The sequence below is a fragment of the Sphaeramia orbicularis genome, chromosome 1 (assembly GCF_902148855.1).
Source record: "Sphaeramia orbicularis chromosome 1, fSphaOr1.1, whole genome shotgun sequence".
Lineage (NCBI taxonomy): Eukaryota > Metazoa > Chordata > Actinopteri > Kurtiformes > Apogonidae > Sphaeramia > Sphaeramia orbicularis.
This window is the reverse complement of record NC_043957.1, coordinates 48,976,002-48,999,847: the sequence shown is the minus strand read 5'-3', so window position 1 is coordinate 48,999,847 and position 23,846 is coordinate 48,976,002. Positions and strand designations below refer to the sequence as shown.

The window sequence follows — 23,846 nt, the reverse complement described above, 5'->3', positions numbered from 1 at the left end:
GACTGTTTATAATGGAAAGAAGAGAATGACTATGAGCAAAACTATTACCAGAAAGTCTGGAAGTGGAGGAAGAAACAAAAAACGTACCAAAGCTTTTATTAAAGCTCTCAAATCCAAAATCCTAAAGGATCCAACCAAATCCATGAGAAAAATGGCAATTGAGCTTGAGGTAGACAACAAGACCGTTAGAAATGCAGTAAAATATGATTTGAAGTTAAAGTCTTACACAAGAACACCAAAACACTTGTTGACAACAGCAACAAATCCAACTTTAGCAATTTTTGGGAATCATGTTTATGGCCGCCTTCCAGCCCAGATCTAAACCCTCTGGATTCTGCTGTTTGGGGCGTTTTAGAACATGCTACCAATAGAACATCACACAGCAATGTCGACTTTCTTAAACATACTATTAAAGAAGAATGGGAGAAGTTGTCACCCGAATATTTGAGGAACACTTGCGCAAGTTTCAGGAAGCGTGTGAAGGCAGTTATTGAGAAAGAAGGAGGACACATAGAATAAAAACATTTTCTATTATGTACATTTTCTTGTGGCAAATAAATTCTCATGACTTTCAATAAACTAATTGGTCATACACTGTCTTTCAATCCCTGCCTCAAAATATTGTAAATTTTGCTTCCCCACCCTGTATATATATCCGCTGTGTGAAAGTCCAGCCTGTCTCACCTCTGTTGGCTTGGCTGTGGAAACCAGTCAGTGGTGGAAAAAAGGTGGGCTCACCATCTCACCTTTTTTCCCAGGTTCTCTGTGTAAAAGTGGCTATAGAAAAATGTGCACGTTTGAAGGATTGTTGAGCTGCATTATGTAATAAATTCCCATTATGTAAGAAAAGTTCAAAATGTAATAAGAATGTCACGTCATCTTGTAATAAAGCCGCATTATGTAATAAACTGACGCATTTTGTAATAAACTACATCAACGCATTTTGATGCATTTTTATTTAAAAATATATATATAAATAATAACATGGTTCATTTTGTAATAACAATCCAAATTAATATAATTTCAGAGCAATTTAGAAGAAATTAGTCACAGGAGCTACAGGTAATGTAATCAGAACTTTAACCACACAGTTTAACCCTCTGGTATCTGGGTGCGCCTTTTAGGCACACTTTACACTTTATGTTAAAAAATTTGTTTTATTTTTCACAATTTAAATAAGGTTACAATTCAAAAGTTGTTCATTTTTGCATGATTTTTAAAATTCTGGCCACCAACTAAAATTTGCACATTGTAAACAAAAGAAACTTACAAGACTAGCATCTGTCTCCCAAGTGTGCCTAAAACGCTCTATTTCTTCCATTTGATATGTATGATTAGGGCTGACCTGGATTTACAAAAATAAAATCAAATTAGAGCAGAAAAAATAAATCAATATATAATATTTAATAGTGTGGTTTATAGGTGTGCATTTTACGCACACTTGGTGACAGATGCTAGTATTTTTGAGCATTTGACCTGGCACCAAAAATAATAATGTAAATTAACCAGTGTTGCTGTTAATCATTGACATATGCCAGGATGCAAAAATCAAATAATATGTGATCCACTTTTTATGTAGTATATTGAAAAATTTTTTTGTGTGTTTTTTGCATCCAAAAAAAATGGTTTGTTTACATTACAAACACGGCATTTAAAGGGTTCAAAAATGTGACAGTTATTGAGTATTTGGTATTTTTATTTATGACTCAAGTTGATAAAATAGAAAAAAGTGTAAAAGAATTAGAAACAAACTGTATGAAAAGTTTTTTTTGACATTATTCCACAAGTGTGCCAAAAAGGCACACTTGGTGCTTAGTAAGGGCCTTGGTGGACGGGATACTAGAGGGTTAATGATGAAAATAAAAATGTGTCAAGTGCATTTTGTCATAAATTTCTCAAATTGTAATGACTTACTACATAATGCGAAAAAATTTACTACATAATGCATTGAGGTAGTTTATTACAAAATGCGTCAGTTTATTACATAATGCGGCTTTATTACAGGATGATGTGACATTCTTATTACATTTTGAACTTTTATTACATAATGGGAATTTATTACATAATGCGGCTCAACAAGGATAGATGGGTGACATTTACATATAAAATATACATGACTGAAAACACATACTGTGTATTTTTATTTTAATTTAAATGAATATTTTGAAATAGTGGTGCATGTACTTTGTGGTGAGATGTGGTTACAGTGCGGCTGAAAACTGACTTGGATACTGCGCCCCACCAAAAAATAAGTGCACCAGCTGCTACTGGTGGCAGGCAGGGGCGGTGCTACCAATCATGGGCCCCATGAAAGCATAATCGTTGTGTACCCTACATAAACTGATATTTCCCATCTTCTCCATATGTCGGAGCAGGGCTGGGGGTGGTGGCGGGGTATGTACGTAGGGGTGCGATCTATGAATAACGTCACTTACGCTAGTGTGAAAACAAAACCGAAACTTAAAATCCTCCCGACTTCTACACCTTTCTTCTACATCACATCTTACACAAACTTTTTTTTTTTTTTTTTTTTAATTCTCTTTATTGAGTTTTTTCATATAGTAACAAAAACGTGTTCATATACATTCATTGTGCTCAATGCAAAGAAAAATGAGAACACGCAGTAAAACAAAAAGCACACAAACAACAGTAAACAATGAGCATCAAAAACCAAACTGAGGACATCACATATCGCCAGTCCTAAGTTGTTTACACATTTGCATTATTAAAATAATCAATGAAAGGTTGCCATGTTAAGTGGAATGCATTTAATTTCCCTTTTAATGAAAATTTAATTTTTTCCAGTTGTAAGTGTTTCATTACTTCTCTCATTAAGGCTGAATGGGCGGGGGGAGTTTTTTGTTTCCAGTGTAATAGGATTAATCATCGCACTAGCAACACCCCAAAACATATCATATTGTTTTGGTTGTTGGAAAGTTCTACAGCAGCCGGCTTCACACCAAACAAAGCAAAAACCGGATCTGGTTTAAGCTGTTTTTTTAAGATTTCGGATAAAGTCTGAAATATCTTGGTCCAGTATATTTTGACACAAGGACAGTTCCAAAACATATGTGCAAGTGAGGCCGGCCCCTTTTTACATCTGTCACAGGAGGGGTTTACCGAGGGAAACATCTTTGATAGTTTCAGCTTTGATAAATGAAGTCTGTGCAGAATCTTGAATTGCAAAAGACCGTGTCTGATGCATACAGAGGAGGAGTGAACATGTTCTTGGGCTTTTAACCATTGATTGTATTCAATGTCTACACCCAAATCCTCTTGCCAAGCCCTTTTTAAATGATCCAGTGTGGTAGTACAGTCCAACTGTGACAGCATGTTGTGAATTTTAGCTGTCGCACCTTTTTTAAAAGGATCAGTCAAAAACAATGTATCCATTATGGAATCAGGAGGCTGATCAGGAAAGGACAGAAATATAGCTTTTACAAAGCTTCGGAGCTGTAAATATTTGAAAAAGTCTCTTTTATCTATGTTGTAGTGTTCTCGTAGTTGATGGAATGTAGGGAAGACCTTATTACCTCCGCCAAGGAGGTTATGTTTTTGCCAGGGTTTGTTTGTCTGTTTGTTTGTCTGTCCGTTAGTGTGCAACATAACTCAAAAAGTTATGGACAGATTTTGATGAAATTTTCAGGGTTTATTGGAAATGGGATAAGGAAGAAATGATTAACTTTTGGGGGTGATCCGGAAGAAATCCTGGATTCTGGATCACTTTGAAATTTTCGTTAACATTGTGGTAAATGGGGCCAAAATTTTCGTTTCCCAATATCTCGCTTAATTATCGACCAAAACTCATGAAATTTAACTCAGGAATTGACAATGGGGTCCTCTATCACATTTCAAAGGCTGATCTGGATCTGATCCAGAAGGCGAATTTTATCTCAATTTATAGAAAAAATGGGGGTGCCCTTACTTTTTGGCCTACTGTGCCTTTAATTTGGATAAAAATTTCAGGAAATGTTGATACTGGCACAAGGAACAAATGATTAAAGTTTGGTGGTGATCGGGCCCACGGGGGGGCCCACTGATCAGCCTTGGCGGAGGTCTGCGCTCTCCGAGTGCTTCTAGTCTATAAATAAATCTTTTATAGAATTTATTCCTTTGAGATTCCACTGGTAGAATTGGTTTGAAAGGGATGGTGTAAACATGTACAAACTTTTAACAACTTCTATATCCACTGGGCCCCCTGCACTGCTCTACGGGCCCCCCACAAACACTGGATTTGTCATGTTTACCCTCCCCCTTATCAGCGCCCCAGATGGCAGGTATTATGAACTCTTCATGTACCTTGTGAAGATTTCACTGTGGCCATTATGGAGGTTTTTTCACGTGTTTTTCAAATGTCAGTCATCAAATAAAAACACCCACATCAGATTTTCCCACCTATGCAACCTCCACTTTCAAACAGTGAATGAAGTCATACATAATGGAGGAAAAAAATGTCTGAAATGCTTGGTTTGTCATCATTATTTTTATTGTTATTAATATTAGTGGTAGTAATTTATTCATCCAATCATCTTCTGAACTGCTTTATCCTCTAGAGCAGGGGTGTCAAACATGCGGCCCGGGGGCCAAATGCGGCCCGCTAAAGGGTCCGGTCTGGCCCTTGGGATGTTTTTGCAAAGTCAAAAATTCCACAGTCTTGAATTGAATTAAGAAAAAAAAAATAGTTTGAATTAAGGAAAAAATGTTGAATTAAGCAAAAAAAAAAAAAAATTCAATTAAGTAAAAAAAATCTCAAATTTAGCAAAAAATCTTGAATTAACAACTTCAAATTTGTTTCTGTGTTTGCGGCCCGGGGGCCAAATGTGGCCCGGTAAAGGGTCCGGTCCGGCCCTTGGGATGTTTTCGCAAAGTCAAAAATTCCACAGTCATGAATTGAATTAAGCAAAAAAAAAAAAAAAAAAAGCTTGAATTAAGGAAAAAATGTTGAATTAAGCAAAAAATAAAAAATAAAAAATTCAATGAAGTAAAAAAAAAATCTGAAATTTAGCAAAAAATCTTGAATTAAGCAAAAAATCTTGAATTAACAACTTCAAATTTGTTTCTTCGTTTTAGTGCAAAAAAATAACATCAAATTATGAAAATATTTACATTTACAAAGTATCCCGTAACAATAAAATGTGAATAACCTGAAGAAATATGAACAACCTGAAATGTCTAAAGAAAATTCAGCACAATTTTAACTATTTTCTGCCTGTTACTCAGTGTTTAGTGTCTTTGTAGATCTGATCCATAATGCACATGGACAAATGATAAGTTGAGGCAGAATATTGTTAAAATTGCACTTATTTTTTTCAAGAAATGTCATTTTTTCAGGTTATTCACATCTTTTTTGTTTGGATAGTTTATAAAAGTAAGTATTTTCATAATTTAATGTTTTTTTTTCTTTACCCTAAAACAAAGACAAAAATTTGGCGTTGTCGTTATTTATATATTATGTTATTTTTTTACCGGTCTGGCCCACTGCAGATCAAATTTAGCTGAATGTGGGATTGGACTTTGAACATTTCACATTTTAACTACATTTGCAAACTTTTCCTTTAATAAGGTTCTGAATGCATGCTTTGTATGTGGAGTATTTCTACTCCGTGGGATTAGTTATTTTAAAGGGTCTGAACACATAATCGCACCCAGAGCAGAGGTCAGTGTGAAACGGAGGCTGGGTAATTCCACAGTGTACATCACATCGGTCATGATTCATTAGCAAAAATCCTTCCTCAAGCCTCTGTATGGTTTAACATCAAGTAAGCCTCCAAACCCATTTGTCTTAAACTCAGGACGTGCCTTCTAAGTCATATTTCAACATCTCCCTGTTACCTCGAGCAACAAGCCTCCACAAGCTCCTCACTTTGGGGCCCCCTTATGCAAGACTTTGTCAAACCACAACATTAGTTTTGTTTCTGAAATATAACATGCTTGCTTCAGATGAACTATTTATTTTCTGTAAATCTGCTGTTAAATCACAGCCAAAATAGAAATACAAAGACTTGACAAAATGCAGCTGCTTTCAACACCTTTCCCAAGAAATTTAAAAATAGTATAAACATCTGACACTATTAGATAGATAAGCAGATAACTGATCCCAAAATGGGAAGTTGTAGAAATCTTTGACCCTTGAAATAAACACTACTAAAACATGAGGCTGGATGATGTATTTTTTGGATGATGTTTATTTTGCTCTTTTCTATCTGTATCATAGAGTTGTTCAGTGCACATTGTAAATCATTTCCTAAATAAATGTGTTTTGGCCAGATTGCTCCAAACAGGGGATGGAATTGGATTAAATTATCTCCAAATGTAACAACAAAAAAATAAAACTGAAATGAAAGTGGTGCCAGGCACAAAAATCCCCACCCCTCGCACATATTTCGCCTGTTGTAAGTAAATGGGAAGATTTAAAAATGTATAAAAAATTTGAACTTTGACCTACTGTTGCCAAAATGTAATGGGATCCATTCTGGGTCATTGGCAATCTATAAACCAAATTTGGTATGAATTCAACCAATAGTTTTGTTGATACAGACATGTGAAATTTCACCCATTTTAAGTAAACAGGGGAAAAAAAAAAGATTTTAGAAATTCATAAAAATGTTTTTAACTTTGACCTATTTCTCACAAAATGTAATCAAATCTATTCTGGGTCACTGGCAATCTATAAACCAAATGTGGTAGGAATTCAACCAATAGTTTTGCTGCTAGAGTGTTAACAAACAAATCAAACCAAAAACAATACCCCTTGTCTCGCCTTTGGGGGGGTGGGTTAATAAAGTCAGAGTATTGAAAACCTAAAATGATCAGCCTGTACAACAAACATCTAGGCAGTGTAGTTGTTGATATTCTATGCACAAATGGTTTTCTTTTAAATCACGATATTTTATATTCTGTTAATATTTACCATTGAGATTAAAGAATCATGTTTGTATTGGTACAAAATTATCAGTACTGAATATTTTCAGTACTTATACAGTTACACAATTTCCAAACAAACCCAACACATTAGCTGAAGTCTGCGGTCGTCCTCCGCTCACATACAGGATGCTGACATTGTGCAAATTCTGTCCACATTCATGCTGTGGTTTCGTCCACTTTCAGAGCAGCCAAAGATTCAGCAGCTGTTTCCTCTTCTTCTTCCTCCTCTTCATCCTCATCGTCCTCTTCCTCCTCCTCGTCCTCCTCATCCTCATCTTCATCATAGTCGTCGTTGTCCTCTCCATAGTCATCCTCTGGATGTCCGCCTCCGGACGCCACATTCTTCCAGTATGAGTCATAACTGGATGCGCCGCCGTAGTAACCATCGTCTTCGTCAGCGCCGCTCTGGCGACCAAACTTCAGCGTACGAGCTGCAGACGACACAAAGATATCACATCAGATTTAAACAGAAAAATGTGCCTGTTTCTATGCTTTTCATATTTACACTCACAGAAATTATAGTTAAAATGTTACATACTGTTAATACTGTAAATTGCGCGTATTCATATTTGATCCAGCTTTGGTTTTTATTCTACTAAGCTCTATTCTTATGTTACTTTAACTGTAAATTTTTAGTATATTTTCTTATCTTATTTTAATTTTTGTAATTTCACATTCAGTCTATTCTTATTTCTGTAGTACTGGTGTTTGGAAATATTGTTGCACTCCTAATTTCACTGTACACATAAAGACAATAAGGGCGATTCTATTCTATTCTGTTGTAAAAGTTTATGAAGATACTTAACACTTTGTACACTAAAATAACAGCTATCAACACATCAATGATGACATTTTGCCAGTGATTGTAATTTTACCACTTGCTTAGATTTTTGGCTTTCTAACATTCTTTTCACTCAAAGTTCAGAGATAACTTTTCTTCCTTCATTTTTTACCCAGATTATTGAATAAGACATAATCTACACTCTGTTGGAACACTGAAACAAAACACTTCCTCTGAGCAGAGCGGTAAAGTTTAATAAACTGTAAAGTACAAAAAATAATGGAGTACTGGGTCATAACAGGTCCAAGATTGATTGTTGTTGTTTTACTTTTTGTAGATTAACTTTCAATTTTCAATTCACTTATGAGAAATACCATGGATTTCTTGAAAATTTCCACTTTTTGTTTCATTTGTGTTCAAATAGGAAGTTGGGGCTTGTGTGACTTCCTGCACTGAAAAACAATCTGCTTTCGGTGCCAGGGGGTGGGTGGGTGGTGGGGGGTTTAAGACTCACTGGACATGCTCAGGTCTTTGGTCTCCTGGGTCTCATGGCCACACTTGGGGCAGGGCGGAGCTTTGCCTTTCTCCTGCTTGAAGACTTTACTCTTGGCATGGTCATCACAGTAACAGGCCTGAGACAGACAATATTCACATGGAGGCAAAAGTCATTCATAAGAATGTTGGAACAGGCAGGTGTGGGCTGATTTACATGTCCTGAAAAAGTCGCCTGTCCTCCTCAACCTCAAGAGGCTCTTTCATGTCTTATCTTTCACCACTTCATCATTTCTAATCCATCATGCGGTCCATCTGGTGTTCCTCCGCTGACACATTCTGATAATGATCGGACCTTTTCTGATTTCCAGAAGCCAAACAAATCACTCATGTTGTACACTTTAAGCTCACAGTCTTTGTAACAGCTGTATGTGATCACAGTAGCTGTATTTATGTAACTGTTGGTAATATGCTAGTCATTATATTTTCTTCCTGATGCAGCGTCAGTGATCTATGGACTTCTGTAGGAAAGTTAATATTGCATATATGTACATAAAGTAAATCATGACACAATCACAACCAGATGGATTTTTTCTTTGGTCTTAAACTCCCTCTGTCTTGTCGTTTCTCTTTCTGTTGCAGTGTTCTTACATGGGCAACAAATCAGCAGAGACAACAGAGCAGAAGTGGCACTGGCCACTTTCAGTTACTTCTGCTTTTCATAAATCAGTGGATTTTGTCTCTGAGTGTGTTGTTTCCTAAAGACATGACCACTTCTCTGCCAGTAAGGACAGGAGAAAAAAAGAACACTGCAGCAAAAGTTTCCACGTCTTATGCAGCAGATTTCTTCATGTCAGTGTACTGTTTGTTACTTTACAGTTCTGTAGACTATGGTGTAAACATTAAAATCCAAATTACTTGCAAGTAGTTTTACTCAAGCCCTGTACTTGCAGTTACAGTTTGAAGTAGTTGTACTTGACCAGACTCGTTCCTTTTCCACCACATCTAAAAGGCAAGTATGTTATTAACTCTGCTACAGATACCACTAGTGACTTTCCCTACTTTACTTTAGTTAATAGAACTTGGTTTTCATATAGAAATCACTTTCACAATTACTGCCAAACAACAGACTGTATATACGTAAATAGTGGACAAACCACGACGTCATCCATTGGTTTGTCAATTGCAACACTTGAAGCCTCGATATGCACGACACGGTTGTGATGAAACCAGAACAAACTGAAAACAGCAACTGTACTAATTAGCACAGTAACAATAAATACCATTTCCAGCTTCTCGGTGAATGAAAACACACAGTTATGTCTATTAACAGTAATGTCAAAGCCATGAAATATATAAAAACACTAGTAAGGTCTAACTGAGCTTATTAGCAGGCATGCTGGCAGACCATATAATTAACCACAAATTAATGCAAACATCAGCTAAGGCGGCTGAGTTTACTATAATTAAGTTCCAGTTAAACTTCATGACAGGCTTGTTAGTGTAAGTTCTTAAACACAGCTACGGCAGAACTGCCAGTCAGGGAGGAAAATACATTTTATATTAATTAAACCCTGAAAGAGCCCTGAATGTCTGAGCTAGCTGTCAGTCAAAGCCCACACAGGGACTGGCTCACTTCTAGAGCCTGCCCCTAGTGGACATTTAAGTTACTGCAGATTTTAACACTAATGCAGTGGGGTCAGGAGCCCACATGGGGTCGCCTGCAATTCAAATGGGGTCATCTGAAATGTCTAGTAACTGATAAAAAATAAAAAGCTACTAATATAAATATATGGTGAGTTGAGAGAGACAATCCCAATCCATAAAAGACATGACAAATTGTGAAGCTGAAACTGAAGCACTGTGGTTCTGTTTATCTTTCAAATGTTCATTGTGGTCAATTTCAGATTTTCTTTCATAATTCATAGTTTGAGTTATTGTTTGTTCAGTATTAATTGTCAGCCTTGTAAATCCAAGCTGGACTGACTGTACATATCCTGACCAAGGAAAATAAAATTCTCACTTTGTGCAGTAATCTACACCTGGATTTTCTGCCTCCGTCCAGAATAATATACATTATATAGACTAAATGTCATCTAAAATTACTGTTCATTTGCAAAATTGCATAGCAAACTATTACATGATCAAAAAGAAATTCATTTTAGCCAAAAAAAAAAAAGTCTTGGTTTTGAATATCTGGGGTCGCCTGAAATTTGTGATGTTAAAATGGGGTCACGAGCCAAAAAAGGTTGGGAACCACTGTATTAATGCATTAGTTTAACTTTTTAGCCCTGGTTGTTGTTTAATGAAGAGGAACAGGAGGAGATGGCTGAAATATAGGTCATAAATCCCACCCCCTCAAAGAATGTGCCAGACATATGATCAGCCATAACATTAAGACCTCTGACAGGTGAAGTGGTAATAATGTTGATTATTTCCTTCCACTGGCACTGGCTTTGATGTTGATGTGTAGGAAGCAGCAAAATGGCACCTTTAGAATCTTAGAGGCTTTGTTTAGGGCCAAATTGTGATGACTAAATAAATAACTGGGTTAGAGCATCTCCTGTCATAACTATCATTCTGTTACTATGAATAATGGACAGACCACCCCCTTCAAACACACCCCTGTCCTCTGTATTCCCTTGTCAAATATCTTCACTGTAACGTCCACTGGTTCAGGCTCATGCATGAAACTCTAACATATTCTCCCCTTTATCAAAGTCACTTAGTGCCACTGCGGTCGTCCCTACACATCAGAGTAAAGGCCTTTAAACCCCACTCGTCCATTGACCTGTTGTCTATACTGGTTTAATCCACCGCTGACAACAATGATTGGAACTGGTTAGTAAACCTGGAAACATTAACCCTAGTCACCACTTATGGATATTTTTTATGCTTTTACTTCAGTGTGATCAACTATCTTCCATCATTCTTGTCTGATTGTAGTCAATTGTGTGTGTGTGTGGTTTTTTTTGCCTTTTCCTTCAACTCTGTTTTATGACACTTGCCAGACAGTCAGTGTAAGAACGGTGAATGTCTCACCTGCTAAAATAGAGGAGTAAAAACCTTTCATTAATTTGCAGATTTGTATTATTAAGTAAAAAAAAAAAAAGATTAACGATAATGTATTATTCAGATTAAGTTACGGCAATTAAAATGACCCTGACCAATACCATCTACAACATTACAGATGCACACAATGATCTCATTCGATGAAGTATCTTGAAATGGTTGATCTACATTTTTACTCTTGATACGTTGACTACATTGAGGTGATAAAACATTTCCATAGAACAGTATTTTTACACTTCGCTCTTGGGCCTGGCCAAGCCAAAGTGAACATCAGGGTCAATTTATTTTTTCCCCAAAACAATATATTTGATTACTCAGCATGCAAGATGTATATCTCTAGTTTCTAAAAGTGTGTTTATTTAATTTGTACCTGAATTACAACTGGATATATAAGAAAATATATGAGAATACAGTGTAAATTAAGAACAGTAAAGGTTGTAAATGAGTGTATACAGCATAAATTCAGAATGTAAATAAATATGTTCAAAATATATGCTTGTGTCTAATCTTATATTTCATAATCAAATACTCTAATGATTTTGAATGTTATTTATTATTAAAAAAAAAACAAAAAACAGAAAGATGTGTATTAAATTTAGTAATGAAACATTTGTTGCCAAAGACTGATAATTTTATCAGTATCTTAATAAATCTTTGATTATTATTCTGGTGCATCAAACTGAACACCTCACTCTGTTACTTTTTTAGATTCTCACTCTGTTACCATGAATTAATGTCTTTTAAAACGAAAATAAAAATGACATCAGTTTCATTTTTGGATATGATGTACTCTGATATACTAAGATAAATGTGGTAAATATTTTCACTTTCCTTGAGGAACAGCACTTTTTGGCATTTTTTCCAAACCTTGAACTGCTATATATTTTTCCTCACTCTGTTACTTTGTCAATGATGATAAATTCATGTTTTTATTAAATATTTGGTTATTATTCCTTAATGGCATGTTAAAGGACTTGCTTAGACCTACAATTTGAGCTATTATGGTTGTTGCTAAATTAATTTTAAGAACAGATATGGAATGATTAGTATTGCTGCTCAGTGCTTTCTCACTCTGTTACTCGCTTGGCCAGGCCCTCCTGCGAGTTTTCCTCTGTAATGGTTTAAAGAACTTATAGTGCCCTTTTAAAGGAAATATTATCATTTGGTAGCGTTCAGAGCATTTGAAGTTATCAGCACAGAGCTCTTGCAGGAACATTATCTGTTTAAATCTGTTTCTGGTATCATTTCCTCTACGTGCAAGGATACTTCATGTTTGACGGAAAAGCAAAAGCAAAACAGGAATGTATTTTAGTGAGCTGACACAATCTGAAATGAATGCAGGATGTTTATCTTTGTTTCAGCACTAACGAGAAATTTAGGACACGTTAAGGCCCAGTGAAAGTATTTGTCATGATCAGATCCATGCCACCCTGTTATGTAAACACAGATACTTAACTCACCTTACAGCGCAGGCAGGAGTGTTGTCCCAATCTATTACACGAAACACCTGAAGTGAAGTATGAGGAAAAAAGGCAGGCAGTGTAAGCCATCATTAACTTCCCTCAGCTGCACACAGACCCTGGAGCCATTATTCTCTTGAAGTGATGATATACACTTAACTTCGCCCATTAAACACAAAAAGAGAATGGATGTGAAAGGTAAACTAAATGACTCACATTTGAATGTCTCTGCCTGAAGGACTTGGCAGCTCGCCTGGTGCTCAAACTGATCATCCTCGCACAAGAAGTTTTGACAGAAGGAGCAGCGGAAAATCCTTCCACCTGGTAGAGAACATGCAACAGTAATTATGATCTCTACCTTGATGACGTCTGCTGCCTAATGGACGTTAATGAAAGAGGAGGTGGTCTTACCGTGGTCCCACACCCCCCGTTCACACTCGATGCAGTCTGCATCAGTCAGAGGACAGGTACAGGCGTGAGTGCTCAGACATTTCCTGCCGTGGCACACCCAGGCTTCACAGAAATCACACACTGCCCCCTTGTGGTTCAGAAAATAATAACAAAAATGAAAGGGGTTATTTAGATCCCCCCCCCCCCTTTTAAGTATAAGATGTCCTGATTTGTGCCGCAAGTAAGTGAATGTCAGATATGTAGATATTCTATCACATTTTATCCCATAACAGCACAGGACCATGCATTTCCTTCATTTTGACTGTTGAATTATTTATTCCTGAACTTACACTTGTACGTGGCAACACTTGCACAAAGTCTTCATTTATGACAGTGCTGGAGATATCTCTGCACACTAAACTTAGCGGGTCTGTATGATGGGTGCAACCTACTGACTCAAGGTCACTTTTTACGTCTCTGTGGTTGTAACCGAACAAAGCCAGGCTGTTTTCACGTTATCTGTCTCAGCCTCAAGAGCATAAGTATCTCATGAATGTATTGACAGAATTTTTTTCGTGCCCAAAGGTTAGAAGTTCAACGCCACCGTGAACTCACAAAATATCTGTGGTCATAGTCCGAGAATTCATAGCATTAATAAAGACATTAGAGCTGCACAATTTATTGTTTGAGCATCATCATCGCGATGTATGTGTGCGCAATAGTCACATTGCGGGTTCTGCAAAGTAGGAGGCAAATGAACTCAACGTGTTCTCATCTAATTTCAGCCTGGGTACCTGACACACACTGCGTACAGCAATCCACCAATCACAGTTGTTCTTAATCAGTTCGCCGATGCAGACCACATCCCTGCACATGAAGTGAGTCGCTGGTAACAACATTGAAAAATGAGCAACAAACTAGAGAAAATCACCGAAAATGAAGACTTGGTGGCAAAAAGAAAAGCAACATCAGTTATTTGGAATTATTTCAGCTACAAGAAGGATGATACTGAAACACATGTTCTGTGTCGATAGTGCTTTCCACCTGTTGCAACAGCGAGAAATATCACAACTAATTTGTTTGACCATTTATGTCAGCACCACACAGCGATTATATCCTCCTGAGTGTTTTTTTCATATCACAATACATATCACAGGGTTAAAAAAATTGCAATGTCACTTTTTTCCAGTATGATGCAGCCTTAAAAGACATCCTATCACACAAATGTGGAACAGGATTCAATGATGTCTTGTTGACTTTATGTCTACAGGTCAAGCATTCCCTACCATTATTCAACACCACACTTCACTATAAAAATAGTCTCTAAGGGTGCTTTCACACCAACCTCATTTTGGATTCAGACTTTGAGACTCTTTATTTTCATCTCAATTAAATTTTCAGATGTAAAACCTCTCGTGAACCATAGTGTGGACCAAACAGGTGGTCTGATAGACAGAGATGGTCCTGGTCATGATCAAACTAAACCAAAGTCTGATTCAGTGTGAAAGGACTTTTGGGCCAATTACAGGAAGGTACAAAAAACTATCATCACTAAACAACACGTGGCGACGTCAAATGCGTGGCTATCTGAAAACCAATCAAAGTAAACGGAGATGCAGCAGAATGGAGGTGTATCATTCAAAGTTGTTTAGTTCACTCCCAAAACCAGTCAGGCCAAATGTACTACTGGGTATCTGCAGGTTTGAGGAAGTCAAATTCATGACATTTTAAGACATTTTTCCAAGCGGCTCTGATCAAATTCAAGAACTTACATTTACAAAAATAACCGTGCAACAGGCCTCATAGTTATTTCCTTCAACTAGTCTTAACCATATTTCAATCCAACTAACATTACATTTCTTATTGACTAATGTTTGTGCTACTGATGTTCAAGCTGCTAAATCTCATACCTGAACCCCTCCACCCATGAATGACTCTTGGTAGCGCCACTCATCTGTTACACTGGAACGCTATACATTAATCACCAATTTCACAAATTCTTCACAAAGATTTCCAAAACAAATATTGTGTCTGTGGAACTTGTAAGATCTTTGAGTGACATATTTATGAATTAAGAAAATTAAGAATTTTGAGGAATACATTGACACCTTGACGATATTCATAAAATTATTAATTTATTAATATAAATAGAACAAAATCAACCATCTCATTAAAAAAAAAAAAAATCCTGTAACATTTAGAAATCCCTTCAAAGTCTTCGCTTTATATATTATTGTGTATGAATTCATGCTTCGTAAGTGAAACCCGAAGTGTTTGAACTTACCACCATGGCCATTCCAGTCGTGTGTATCCCAGGATGTTTGATCACACAGTCTGATGACTTCATGCACTTCATTTTGCCTAAAAATAACCAACATTTTAAAGACACTGTTCAGTAAAAACAGAATTGAATGACAAATATAAAAAAACAACAAACAAATCCTGAATACTTAACCTTTTGAGGCCATTTGGTTATTAAAGTATTGGTTTTTTTTTCTCACATTATTTAAAGGCAGTTGTAAAATAACTGACATTCAGGCTCTGTGTGGGTCAAAGTAAGACACTGTTAAATTCTACACAGTGGCTTTTAAGACACACTTCACCTGTTTGATATATGAAGATCGGTGAACTTGCCACTGTGTTTGCTGCTTGGTCTATTAAATCTTCCTGAAGTCTGCCCTCCTTTTATTTTTATGACAAACATATGGATTTGAAATGATGATGGGATTGGATATAGCAAAAACAATTCATTTTACATGATGGGATGAACGGGATTCAGTCTGTCTCTCTTTTGTTTTTACATCTATTACAAATTAACCAAAGACCAAATATAAAACTGCATGAGTAATGTCAAATATTAACTGGTAGATGGCTAAGAATAACAGAGACATTTACATTGCTCAATTCATATTTATTCATCAGACCTGATTTTTTTTTTTTTTTTTTTCCAGCCACACTGTTTTTTTTAAAGTGTGAACTGTTCAAAGTCCTAAACTGAGTCACACGCATAAAAGCAGTGGTAAACTGACAACTCAGATTGACGTTACATTGCAATCAAGGAAATCTAGATCGGATTTAGGACCACAAATTTTTCAGTGTCCAGGTGATTTGTGCTCTTCACCTTGTCAGAAACAACATATCTGGGTCGCATAAGAGTGAAAAGGTCAGATTTTGGACATTTACCTGCAAGGCCAGTATCCATAAAGTGCATTTCACATATCAGACAGATCCAGTTTACTCACCACACTGAGCACATACAGGTAGCTTCTGCACTGAGGAGCAGAAATAGCAGAAAGCCCTGTTCTTCTGTTTCCTATCAGGTGACATTATACAAAGAAAAGTGTTTACTGTGTGACTGATGAAATTCTGCTTGAATTCAGATGAAGTGAAACATAAAGTAATACCTACCTCTGACATTTGTCACATTCCTGCAAAACAGCAACACAATAGGTTGATTCAGTTATAATAATCAGATTCATTCTAATATCTTCCTGAGACCCACTAATGCATTTTTGTCCTCTGTAGGGGACAAATGTTTCACAGCTTTACTCATTACAAAAAAAAAAGGTGTCCACTGCAAAGCACATTCCAAATAAATAAATAAAAATAATAATGATAATAATAATAATAATAATAATAATAATAATAATAATAATAAAATTTAAAAAATGTATCTGAAAAACTGTTGCATTATCCTTTTTCCAATCAAGACAAATATTTAATGTAAAACAAGCTCAAACATTTACTTCCCTGGGTCTCAGGAGGATATGTGAAATGACTTTTACAGACTCACCATGTTGATGTTACAGGGGTGTTTAGCCACATCAACATTTTCCCGATTAGCCCTGCTCTGTTTCTCTCTTTCCTTCCGACTTTCCGCCTTCTTCCGAGCTCCTGTTTTCTTTTTGGGCATTTCTGCAGCAGGGCTTGTGTCTAAATAGTGGGTCTACTCTGCGTTTCCTGCAAAATATGACACATAAGTGATGTAGCTTAATGAGAGTTAGCTAGCATTACAGTGAGCATCAGTCATGTAGCATCAGGTTAGCTTCAGTTTTATGATGTCAAATACACATGGAATATAATGATTAAAATACTAGTAACTCATAACATGGGACATGTTATGACAACAAGTATTCATGGTTAGAAAAAGGGAAATTTATAATGTTCTGTTCGTGTGTGTTGGCTAGGTTCTGCAGAGACACTTTAAGGTGCCACATGGTGAGTAAAATAAATTAACATGATTTATTATTGACTATACATCACAGTTTGGTTATGTCATAGTTAAATATATAGTCCCCAACATAGCACGTTAGTGTCATTCCAAAATGATGACTTTTAATAACAATAAATAATCTTTTTACCGAAACCCCCAAGAGTTGAGTCACAGCTGCTGAGTCCGTCCGGAAAATCTGTCCGGGTAGGAACTTTTGACATAGGCGGGACTGATTTAGAGTTCCATCTTATCAAAATAGAAATGTTCTTCAGAGTATTTATGTAAGATAGATAGATAGATAGATAGATAGATAGATAGATAGATAGATAGATAGATAGATAGATAGATAGATAGATAGATAGATAGATAGATAGATAGATAGATAGATAGATAGATAGATAGATAGCGAATCAAAATATTGTTTTGCCAGTAGTTGACATTGTCAGTAATTTTGACTGAGAATTGTGCACTATTTTTTTTTTTTTTTTTTTTTTACTTAATCTTTATTTAACCAGGAAAGCATTAATCTCTTTATTAATCTGTTGACCTGTCTTACAAAAGCGCGTCAGGTAAGATAGACAGTAACACAGTCAACCAGGTTTACACTGCATGTATTGCCACCAGTCATACTGTACATATACACAATAATTATATGATATAAAAGGCACATATGAAATGGCAGATGTAAGTAAGTTATTAGAGTATGTATATAAATTAGGCAATACATCTACTGCTAAATATTTCTCCCACCTTCAAAAATTAAACGCATGGTGTCCAGCTGAGTGTACATTTTTGTAACTCCATGAAAAATAAGTTAATAAAAAAAAAATCACTTTTTTTATGCTTAAAGAGGAATACAAACACTCAGGAAAAAAATCTTGATTATGGTTCTCATAATTCATGCATGAAAGGGTAAACCCTTTCATGCATAGTGGTCACTACAGTGGACAGCTGTTCAAAGCTGTCCTTTTGTATATTTATGGATTTTGTTGTTTTATTTCCATATCAGCCAACACAGCGGATACACTTATGCATCATCCCATACACTGTAATTCACACCATTACTGTAAATTTGCTCTTCTAGATAAACCTGATCTGTAGTAACATGTTTGAGTGGGAAAAAAATTGCTATTTGTTATTGAACAGCAATTAACTGTTTTGGGTTTTTTTTTTAACAAAAAGTTTTTTTTTTTTTTTTTTTTTGCACAGTATCTCCATTCAGGTATGTTAAAATGTGAGAAAACATCAGGTTAGCAGCATTAAACATATTTTTATTTCATGATTTTCATGCAGTATATCAGTAAATACATGTTTCTTTGTTTCTTTAGCTGAATGGACATTTTTGTAACGCCATGAAAAATAGGTTTATTTTTTTATTTATTTTTTATTTTTTTCATGCCTTAAGAGGAATAAAAACACTCAGGAAAAAATATCTTGTTTAAGGTTTGCATAATTCATGCATGAAAGGGTTCATTTAACCCTTTCATGCATGAATTATGAGAACCTTAATCATGATTTTTCCCCCATTTTTATTCCTCTTTAGGCATGAAAAAAAAAAAAATGCATTTGACTGCTTTTTATGAACCTATTTTTCATGGAGCTGCAAAAATGTCCACTCAAATGGATACGATGCGTTTAATTTTTGAAGCAAAGAAACGTGTATTTACTGATATACAGTGAAAACTATGAAATAAAAACACTTTTAATGCTGCTAATCTGATGTTTTCTCATATTTAAACATACTCTAATACTAGTTATTACTCACTTCATGGAGATAATATACAAAAAACCCATTTTGTTAAAGAAAAAATAATAATTGCAGTCTAATAACAATTGATTTACACTCACACACGTTACTGAAGATCAGGTTTATCAAGAACAGCAAAGTTACATATGCATAAGTGTCCACTGTGTTGGCTGATATGGAGCTAAAACAACAAAACTCATGAATATATAAGAGAACAGCTGGAGAATAACTGTCCACTGGAGTGACCACTGTGCATGAAAGGGTTAAATTTCTTTTTTTTTTTTTTTTTTTTTTTTTGGGGGGGGGGGGGGGGCATTCTTGAGCAATTAAGCAAAAATAAATAAATAAATAACTTGAATTAAGGAAAAAATGTTGAATTAAGCAAAAAATTAAAAATTAAATTAAGTAAAAAACCAAAATCTTAAATTTAGCAAAAAATCTTGAATTAAGCAAAAAATCTTGAATTAACAACTTCAAATTTGTTTCTTTGTTTTAGTGCAAAAAATAACATTAAATTATGAAAATATTTACATTTACAGAGTACCCTGTAACAATAAAATGTGAATAACCTGAACAAATATGAACAACCTGAAATGTCTAAAGAAAATTAAGCACAATTTTAAGTATTTTCTGCCTGTTCCTCAGTGTTTAGTGTCTTTGTAGATCTGATCCATAATGCACATGGACAAATGATAAGTTGAGGCAGAATATTGTTAAAATTGCACTTATTTTTCTCAAGAAATGTCATTTTTTTCAGGTTATTCACATCCTTTTTGTTTGGACAGTTTATAAAAGTAAGTATTTTCATAATTTAATGTTTTGTTTTGTTTTTTACACTAAAACAAAGACAAAAATTTGGAGTCGTTATTATTTATAGGTTATTATATTATTATTTCTCTGGTCCGGCCCACTGCAGATCAAATTTAGCTGAATGTGGCCCCTGAACTAAAATGAGTTTGACACCCCTTGCTCTAGAGCAGTGTTTCTCAAAAAGTGGGGTGGGCCCCCCCGGGAGGGCGCAAAGGCTTGCCAGGGGGGGCATGGGATCATTCCTAGGTGTTTATTTTTTCTTCAGCTTAGAACATGTAGCAGGTGGAACTAATGTTTTAGCGTTGGAGCACCCTGGACTCATTTTAGGGACGTACAACAAACAAATCTACTGCCATGGTGATCTGTCACTAGACAAAGAGTTTAGGTTTGGAGAGTGGACAAGGACTGGACTGGAAAAGAAAAATGTGCAATGTTTCTGTTTTTGCACAGTTTGTACAATTTGCACTTTGATGTTCTAAGATGTGCAACGTAAACGGGCTCATTGCAGCCACTGATATTAAAATGTTCATCTTTGTTACCAAAATGTGTTTGTTATTCTAAAAAAAAAAGTATCTTATTGTCACAGTTGTAAGATAATTACACATTTCCTCTTTTTCTTTTGAAAAATAATGTCTCAGGGGGCAATCTTGTTGAGTTCATTTGTATTGTTCAATCAAAAATCTAAGTTATTTTTAATTTGCACAACAAATTACACTGGTCAACAACAAATTTATTGTTTAAGTTTTCTGAGCTGATTTAGGATAATTTTGGTGTGCTGAATCCAAAAATCACATCAATTTTGCTCAATCAGGTCAACTTTCTGAACTATGCTACATATTGGCTTTTTAACATTTTTGCTTACATTTATGGGCATTTTCACATCATATGATACAAAATTCTTTCATATTTCTTGCAATAAACGAGTTCTGAAGATTTTACTTTTGCCAATTTATGATTAATGTTTTTTTTTAATATTACAGGGGAATGAAACGGCTTCAACTAGAAGATCTTGCAAACGTATTCTGCTACATCTGTGGTGAATACACCATTGTACCTAACGGGAATTCTGTTAGAAAATGACATTTTTTCTCTTAAAACCTATTTTGGGTGAGAACTATATAAAAAATCAACTGATAAAGTCACAAAAATGTAATCAGTTTTGTGAGAAGATCAAATTTTTCAAAATCAAATTAGCAAAAAAACCTGACCTAATTGAGAAAAACAGATGTCATTTTTGGATTTAGCGGTGCAAAATGGTCCTAATTCAGTTGAAAAAACCTCCCACAACTTGCAAAAAACATTTTTTTTGTAACCCAGTGTTATTCAAGGAAAAGCAAAAAGTATTCTTATGATATTGATGTTTCTTTCAATAAAAGTAATAATTGCACCACAGGTACAATGTTGTTGGGGTTGAGGGGGGGCTTGGAGATTTTTCGTGCTCCAAAGGGGGGCCTGACAGAAAAAGATTGAGAACCATTGCTCTAGAACACAGGTGTCAAACATGCGGCCCGGGGGCCAAATCCGGCCCGCCAAAGGGTCCAGTCTGGCCCTTGGGATGAATTTGTGAAATGCAAAAATTACACTAAGATATTAACCCTTTCATGCATAGTGGTCCCTACAGTGGACAGTTACTCTACAGCTTTACTCTTGTATATTCATGGGTTTTGTTGTTTTAGTTCCATATCAACCAACACAGTGGACACTTATGCACCATCTCATAAACTGCAATTCATACCATTATTGTAACTTTGGTGTTCTTGATTGGTTCTTGAGTGGAAATCTATTGTTAATATTTATTTTTTGCATATTATCTCCATGAAGTGAGTAATAACTAGTATTAGAATATGTTAAAATGTGAGAAAACATCAGATTAGCTGCATTAAACATGGTTTCATTTCACTGTTTTCATATCACTGTATGATATTGGGTTTTAAATACATGTTTCTTTGCTTCAAGAATAAAATTCATGGTGTAGCTGAGTGGACATTTTTGTAACTCCATGAAAAACAGGTTGATTAAAAAAAAAATTCAATCACACTGTTTTCTTTTCATGCCTAAAGAGGAATAAAAACACTCAGGACAAAAAATCTTGATTAAGGTTCTCATAATTCATGCATGAAAGGGTTAACAATCCTTTTAGTTCAGGTTCCACATTCAGACCAATTCAATCTCAAGTGGGCGGGACCAGTCAAATACTATCATAATGACATATAAATAATAATGACAACTCCAAATTGTTCTCTTTGTAAATGTAAATATTTTCATGTGTTTACACAAAAACAAAGTATAATTTCACAAAAAATCTGAATAACATGAACAAATATGAACAACCTGAAATGTCTTAAGAGAAGTCAGTACAATTTTAACAATATTCTGCCTGTTACGAAATGTTTTTGTGTTTGTAGATCCACTGTGATCCTTAAGTTATAACGTACATGTGTAAATGATAAACTGAGGCAGAATGTTGTTAAAATTACACTTATTTTTTCAGTTTGTTCATGTTATTCACATTGTCTGAAAGGATAGTGTATAGATGTAAACCTTTTCATCATGGAATTTTACTTTTTTCACTCTTAAACATAGAGAAACATTTGGAATTGACATTATTTATATACAGGGTGGGGAAGCAAAATTTACAAAATTTTGAGGCAGGGATTGAAAGACAGTGTATGACCAATTAGTTTATTGAAAGTCATGAGAATTTATTTGCCACAAGAAAGCTGACATAATAGAAAATGTTTTTATTCTATGTGTCCTCCTTCTTTCTCAATAACTGCCTTCACACGCTTCCTGAAACTTGCGCAAGTGTTCCTCAAATATTCAGGTGACAACTTCTCCCATTCTTCTTTAATAGGATCTTTCAGAAAGTCGACATTGCTGTGTGATGTTCTATTGGTAGCATGTTCTAAAACGCCCTAAACAGCAGAATCCAGAGGGTTTAGATCTGGGCTAGAAGGCGGCCATAAACATGATTCCCAAAAATTGCTAAAGTTGGATTTGTTGCTGTTGTTAACAAGTGTTTTGGTGTTCTTGTGTAAGATTTTAACTTCAAATCATATTTTACTGCATTTCTAACGGTCTTGTTGTCTACCTCAAGTTCAACTGCCATTTTTCTCATGGATTTGGTTGGATCCTTTAGGATTTTGGATTTGAGAGCTTTAATAAAAGCTTTGGTACGTTTTTTGTTGCTTCCTCCACTTCCAGACTTTCTGGTAATAGTTTTGCTCATAGTCATTCTCTTCTTTCCATTATAAACAGTCTTTATGGACACTCCAACTATTTTTGAAATCTCCTTTGGTGTGACGAGTGCATTCAGCAAATCACACACTCTTTGACGTTTGCTTTCCTGATTACTCATATGGGCAAAAGTTTCTGAAAAGGTATGGATAATAGTGTTAGGTATGATTATGACATCAATATATATTTGGTTTCAAAACAATTGACGTAGTGCCTGCTGAGAAAAAAACAACTAAATGTTCATTGTAAATTTTGCTTCCCCACCCTGTATGCCCTGTTCTTACCAAAATTTAAATTCTTTTTTTTCCTTAATATACATTCTTGGTAAAAGCAATCACTGATTTGGGACAAATAAGTATGTTTGTTCGTGGTATGTGAAATAAATTGTAAGTATTGACCCCAAACTTCATCATCATAATTAAAAAAAAATAGGACCAATGGTTGTGTATCTCACCAGCATGTTCTATGCAGAATCAATGACTACTTGAATTTTTTTTTTTTTCAGTTTGTTCATGTTATTCACATTGTCTGAAAGGATAGTTTATAGATGTAAACCTTTTCATCATGGAATTTTACTTTTTTCACTCTTAAACATAGAGAAACGTTTGGAATTGACATTATTTATATATTATTATGTTATTATTTTACTGGTTCGGCCCACTGCAGATCAGATTTAGCTGAATGTGGCCCCTGAACTAAAATGAGTTGGACACCCCTGCA

At 35.3% G+C, this 23,846-nt stretch overlaps 1 protein-coding gene across 1 annotated transcript; it reads right to left on the bottom strand.

Annotated features, from left to right (window-relative positions):
* Nucleotides 1–6,885: 6,885 nt before the first annotated feature.
* znf330 (zinc finger protein 330) lies at nt 6,886–17,525 on the bottom strand. Its single transcript, XM_030140403.1, has 10 exons — nt 17,481–17,525; nt 16,913–17,079; nt 16,528–16,547; nt 16,362–16,432; nt 15,404–15,480; nt 13,141–13,267; nt 12,946–13,050; nt 12,730–12,776; nt 8,220–8,337; nt 6,886–7,355 (listed from the first exon to the last, which is right to left on the bottom strand). The coding sequence occupies exons 2-10, from the start codon at nt 17,030–17,032 to the stop codon at nt 7,081–7,083; spliced, it is 960 nt and encodes a 319-aa protein (XP_029996263.1). The 5' UTR covers nt 17,033–17,079; nt 17,481–17,525; the 3' UTR covers nt 6,886–7,080.
* Nucleotides 17,526–23,846: the final 6,321 nt, after the last annotated feature.